Genomic DNA, 6000 nt, shown 5'->3' on the forward strand with positions numbered 1-6000 from the left:
TTGCCTCAGACCTTCCTCGTGTCAGAGGGGCTGCAGTTCAGTGCACATCTCACTGAAATGCTCCTTTCTGGGGCACAGGAATCGCTCAGTGCTGTCACGGGCTGGGTGTTTTATTGCTTCAAAGTCCTGGACCCACTGGGACTGGGGAAGGGAGAGAGGGGTCAGTTATCAGCTACTTCTGAGCAGCTACAGACCTCATTCTGCTTGGACTTGTACACCTTCCCCCTGTCCTTTTGACCTAGACCTGGAGGAGCTGAGGTTTATCAGGGAGCATTAAGAAGATGTTAAGTTAATTATTATCATAAGCGGAAGTAATGGGTTTATTCCCAACAAAGCAAACACCTCACTCCGTTTTCCAGAAGTGTCCTTATCTTCAGTATCTCACTCTGGACATCATTGACTTTCAAATGAGTGCCACCTTGGGGCTCAGAAGTTCCGTTCCCTCCTATTTGTCTCACTCAGAGATGAAGACCGTAAGTCCAGAAGGCAGATTGGGTTCTGGCCAATTCCATTCTGTAAGCTCTGAAAAGCCTTCACACTCTTACCTGGAAGAAGAAAGACAAAAATGTTTCGATGAGAGGATTAATTATAACAGCCCTTCATAATCTTGCAAAACAGGGTCTTCTTGTCATAATGATCTTCTCCTTCTTGCCCAGAATTCATCTGCTTTCTCCTCCCGAGCCTGAATTATCAGTGCGACGTTTGGTCTGCATGGCTGTAGGTGGCACTCCCGGACTTTGTCCCGATGCCAGAGTAAACATTTCAAAGGGCCCAGTCACACTAACTGTGTCCCCTGGAGAGAGAACTGGGCACCTAAAATAATCCCATCATCAGTCCTGTTCCAGAGCCGCTGCAAAATAAGAATTCTTTACGGAGGGCCACCTACTGGCCCGTTGACATCATTAAATTAGAAAGATTTCCAGATAGTGAAATTGAGGAAAGAGACCAGCTAAAAGGGGATAAAAAAGTACAGCTGTCAGTATAACCATTTCATGAAATGGTTGTGAAATGTGATGGGGCTTAAGTGGCTGAGCTGGACTAAATCTACTTCTGATGGTACAAGGAGAGCTTTGACAGAGCTGCTGAGGCTGCTCAGAGGCCCGGGCTGCCTTGCTTTTGAGCTTCCCAAACTGGCTGCTGTGTAATGTGCAATTCTGGGTTTGGGGCTTCCAAGCCAGCACATTGAAAGAATCTGAAGTCGGGTGTTGTTACATTCTTTAAAGGCCCAAACCCTTGGGTAACAGATGCCATACAAATGCAGACCACTCACCTATCCATCTCTACAGAATACTGCATGCTAGAGATAAGAGTGTGGCCCAGCCTCTGAAGAGTAAGACTCCTTTAGATTACCCACCTTCTGGAGGATCTGAACTTGGGCAAATGCCCAGACATTTCCTAGACCAGGAACCATTCACCTAGAGTGTCAAGGGGGGACACCCTGGGAGATATTCCAGGACCCATTGCCTGGGGATCATGTGCTTATTTCCTTTTTGACCAGTAATTCCGAAGACTCGGAAAGCTGATTATAGTACCAAGGGCTAAAAAATGGTGGTGACTATGGGGTTAAGGGCCCCAGATCTACCTGGGACTCTCTGTACCACTGTCCCTGGAGAGGGTACCCAGTTACCCTTCCTTCCAGCTCAGCAGCTCCTGACTTCTGAGTTGTTGGGCTTTTTAAAAAAATAAAATAATTTTACTTTTAAGCATCCAGGAAAGTGAGGCATCTGCATAAATATGGGTTTCTTATAGAACTTCTTGCATTTTGGAACTCTCGGATTTCCCATCCAGTGTGCACGCATTGTGGCACTGGCAGATGGGTGGACTGCTGGGAGGGAAGGAGGGGAGTACAGGTTTCCCAGAATCCCATGAGGCAAGGCTGTTTCTGCTGGAGTATCTGCTGCTCAGGGCTTTGCTTCCATTTGAGACGTGCCAAACAAATCGGGACCTTGAGCCACACAGTCTTGGCACACAGCTAGGCTGCTTGACATAAACTGAGTCCATCTCTGTTTGGGGTACACCCAAGTTCCCATGGTGCTCTCTGCAGCCTCTCCCCCTAGTTGGAACCTAAAGTGAGACTTAGACACTGGCAGAGAGAGGACAGGGTGTGAGACTGGTCACACAAGTGATGGCCTGGTCTCCTAGCCCCCATCCTGCCCTGGGCTCTGACACTCCCTGTTCCCTCCCGGCAGACTCTGGATGGGCACATGGTGGTGCGCAGCCACGCCCGCGTGTCCTCCCTGACCCTGAAGAGCATCCAGTACACAGACGCTGGAGAGTACATCTGCACCGCCAGCAACACTATCGGCCAGGACTCCCAGTCCATGTACCTTGAAGTGCAATGTGAGGAATAACTGTGGAAAGACTGGGAGGGAGGGGCCGTGGACGGTTGGGATGGACGGGGAAAAGAGCAGCTAGGACCTGCAGCTGGCAAGCTTCAATCACTTTCTCTGGGTCCCCAGGTCACCTCCTCACACCATCCCCAGGCTTCTTACCCGCTGCATGCCCTCTGTCTTCCCGTCAGCTCACAGGATTGCCAGAACAGCCCCGACCTCTACTATACCCTGGCATAGCTTGGTTCAGGGCACACCCCGCTCCCAGTGCCAGGAGACAGCATCTGTAGGGCTCCATGACAGTGGCAGGCTTCCTGACAGTCATTGCCACTCGTTGCAGATGCCCCCAAGCTGCAGGGCCCCGTGGCTGTGTACACCTGGGAGGGGAACCAGGTGAACATCACCTGCGAGGTGTTTGCCTACCCCAGTGCCACAATCTCGTGGTTCCGAGATGGTCAGCTGCTGCCAAGCTCCAACTACAGCAACATCAAGATCTACAACAGCCCCTCTGCCAGCTACCTGGAGGTGAGCGGGACACGGGCCAGCGGCAGGGTGGAAAAGGCAGTTTGACTATAGATGGGCTCCTGAATGCCGCTAAAATCCTTCTTGCTTCTCTGGCATGTCCTGAGCTGGGAGCCATCAGCTGGAGAAGAACTCGGGCTTCAGCCCCGCCCCTGTGTCTCCTGGGCAACCCCAGGGCCTGGAAGACAGAGTGTCTTCTTCCACAGCCCCTTCTCTGTTCTCCTCTCTGGCTTAAGGCTTGGGTGGAGCCAATGATTCCTGCTTTGCTTTACTACTTCTATTTTTTTGCTAATTTAATCCAATAAATAAGGGCCTGAGGCTGTAACCATCCCATGGGCATGTAAACCAAGAGCTCCTTCTCTCTCAAGGTGACCCCGGACTCGGAAAATGATTTTGGAAACTACAACTGCACCGCAGTGAACCGCATTGGACAGGAGTCTCTGGAATTCATCCTTGTCCAAGCAGGTGAGCACCCCTTACGGCTGCACCCCCTTTTTAAAACCCTTGCTGGCCCATTTGGTGTCCTTGAGTGGTGCCAGGAAAGTGAGAAGAGAGGCCCCAGGTCAGCAAAGCCTGAGGAGGAAGCAGGGAGCGATGGAGACTTGAGGATCGGGGCATGGAGCATGTGGGGAGAGAATCGTGTGGGGAGGCGGGCAGGGAGGATAGGATACAGGCAACAAGACTTCAAGACTGAGCAGAAACCGCAAAGACGTAATTGCGAATTGTGTCCAGCCTGAAGCTCACTTGGGCCTTCACCTGTGTTCTCCCCACAGACACCCCATCCTCACCATCCATCGACCAGGTAGAGCCATATTCGAGCACAGCACAGGTGCAGTTTGATGAGCCCGAGGCCACAGGTGGGGTGCCCATCCTCAAATACAAGGCTGAGTGGAAAGCAGTGGGCGAGGAAATGTGGCACTCCAAGTGGTACGATGCCAAGGAAGGTGAGTCTGGAAAAGTCTGTTTCCTTCAGAATGAGGAGTCCCTTGGTTCTGGGCACACATTCACCCCTGCCTTCACCAGATCCGGACACCCTGACTGCCCACAGGGTAGGGTAGCACACCACTCTCACCTACTGGGGGTGGCCAGGAGCTGTCACCTGCCATCCGTTCATGTCCCTATGCTGCAACATCGAACGGTCACGTCTCACGTAGACTTGTTGGCCTCTGTACCCTGGCACTTCAGAACCTGGTTCCTGTGACCCTGCAGGATGGAGGGGCCATCCCAACCACCTGCCACCCAGAAGCCCTGCTTCGGTGTGACAACCTGGCGAGGCCAGTCCACCCTGCTCCGCATGTAGTTATGTGTTATTGTAGTAAAACATATACAACATAAAATGTACCATTTTAAGGGTACAGTTCAGTGGCATTAAGTCCAGTCTCGTTGTTGTGCAACCATCACCAGGGTCCATCTCCAGAGCTTTATCATCCCAAACTCTACCCATGAAACACTAACTCCCCTCCCCTCCTGCCCAGCTCCAGGCAGCCACCGCTCCCCTTTCTGTCTCTCTGTAGTTGACTCTCCTAGGTACTTCGTGTAAGTGGAATCATACAGTATTTATCCTTTTGTGTCTGGTTCATTTCACGTAGCATCATGTCCTTGAGGTTCATTTATGTAGTACATGTCAGAATTTTCCTCCTTTTTAAAGCTGAATAATGTTCCATCGTACGTGTGCACCACATTTTATTTTTCCATTCATGTGTCCGGGAACACCTGGGTGCCCCCACCTTTTGGCTCCTGTGAGCAATGCTGTGAGCGTGGGTGTGTAGATATCTGCCCAGGTCTCTGCTTCAATCCTTCTGTGTGTAGTCCTAGAAGTAGAATTGCTGGATCCAGTGATAATTCTGTGTTTAATTTTTTGACGACCCACCATAGTGTTTCCTACAGCGGCTGCACCATTTCACCGATAGGCTTCTTATCATTTGTGATCCTTTCCATGTTCTCTCAACAGCCAGCATGGAAGGCATCGTCACCATCATGGGCCTGAAGCCTGAGACGACGTACACAGTGCGACTGGCAGCCCTCAACGGCAAGGGTCTGGGCGAGATCAGCGCAGCCTCCGAGTTCAAGACGCAGCCAGTCCGTAAGTAGAGCCAGCTGCCCTGCCTCTCCCCCGCTCCCCTTCTTCTGGGGGCCTTGGGGGACCCTGAGCTGGCCACCCATTGTTCAGATGACAGCCTTTTGTCTTTCAGATGCCTCTGCTGGAGGTGGCCCCACCTCCCCGCTCTCTGGCCCTCAGTGATGACTGACACCCAGTCCCTTTATCCTCTTTCTCGGGGTCTTGGTGACACTGTCATAGACTGACAGCCGGGGTTGTTAGAGGGCGTGTGCAGTGGGGGGTTGGGGATTTGCTTTTTGACACAGGTCACAAAGGCCCTCAGCACCTGTGATTGAAGGATGAGGGTAACGACAGTGACAGTTCCCATAATGAGCTGTGGGACTGTTGATGCAGCAGAGATATTAACGTAGAGAAAAGCAGGGGGTGCTGGGGATGGAGGAGGAGCGGAGGCATAATCCCAGCAAAGCAAAGGGAAAAGGATGCGGAGGCCTTTGACTTTTGGCTCCCCCTCCCTTCCCACACCAGGAACGCACCTCAGGGTCTCCCTCCCTCTCACACTTCCAGTCGCTTCTTCCCGGTTCCATTCAGGGATGCATTTCTGTTTCCCTCTGTCATCCCCACTTTCCCTCACTCTGCCTGCCCTCCTTTCGCTCGTCCCCCAGGACAGCCAGCTCTGGGGCAAGCCCTGCTCTAGGTAGCCTTCCACAGGCCCGCCCTGGGAGGAGCAGGAGACCCCGTGGAGAACAGACTCCACAAGTGGTCCCAGAGGCCCAGGCTGCTGACTCCTGGAATTATAAAGCAGACGGGGATCTTTGCTGTCTTCTCTTTGAAACTGGGGACCTGGAAAGAGATCCCCTTACTCTTCCAAAAAGTAGAAAGCCTGTCTTATCTTCCTCCCACAGGAATTGCTTCTTTCTGGATGTGAAATAATTTGATAATTTGAATTTCCAGTGCCCTGTGTTCTGCGATCCTAGTCATTTCTTTTACATCTGTTTTTTCCGCCCCCCCTTGGGTCTATCTCTTGTCTTTTCTTTCCATCTGTGTTCCATCCATGGGAAATGCAGATACCCCTGTTCCACGTAAGTGCCT

General features: G+C 51.9%; 2 protein-coding genes across 3 annotated transcripts in view; both read left to right on the forward strand.

Moving 5' to 3' along the window:
- The window catches only part of LOC102263652 (neural cell adhesion molecule 1), a 311101-nt gene extending 306157 nt beyond the window's left edge, over nucleotides 1–4944 (forward strand). For both annotated transcript variants that reach the window (XM_014539729.1, XM_014539731.1), the window contains 5 exons: nucleotides 2190–2340; nucleotides 2671–2855; nucleotides 3221–3317; nucleotides 3626–3796; nucleotides 4804–4944. In XM_014539729.1, the coding sequence (XP_014395215.1) occupies nucleotides 2190–2340; nucleotides 2671–2855; nucleotides 3221–3317; nucleotides 3626–3796; nucleotides 4804–4943 (744 nt within the window). In that variant the 3' untranslated portion in view covers nucleotide 4944. The remainder of the gene's footprint in view (nucleotides 1–2189; nucleotides 2341–2670; nucleotides 2856–3220; nucleotides 3318–3625; nucleotides 3797–4803) is intronic.
- Nucleotides 4945–5969: 1025 nt separating this feature from the next.
- Nucleotides 5970–6000, forward strand: part of LOC106726179 (neural cell adhesion molecule 1-like) — a 52956-nt gene continuing 52925 nt past the window's right edge. Inside the window, exon 1 of the mRNA XM_014540140.1 lies at nucleotides 5970–5990. Within this exon, the coding sequence (XP_014395626.1) occupies nucleotides 5970–5990 (21 nt within the window). The remainder of the gene's footprint in view (nucleotides 5991–6000) is intronic.

The sequence above is a fragment of the Myotis brandtii genome, unplaced genomic scaffold (assembly GCF_000412655.1).
Source record: "Myotis brandtii unplaced genomic scaffold, ASM41265v1 scaffold105, whole genome shotgun sequence".
Lineage (NCBI taxonomy): Eukaryota > Metazoa > Chordata > Mammalia > Chiroptera > Vespertilionidae > Myotis > Myotis brandtii.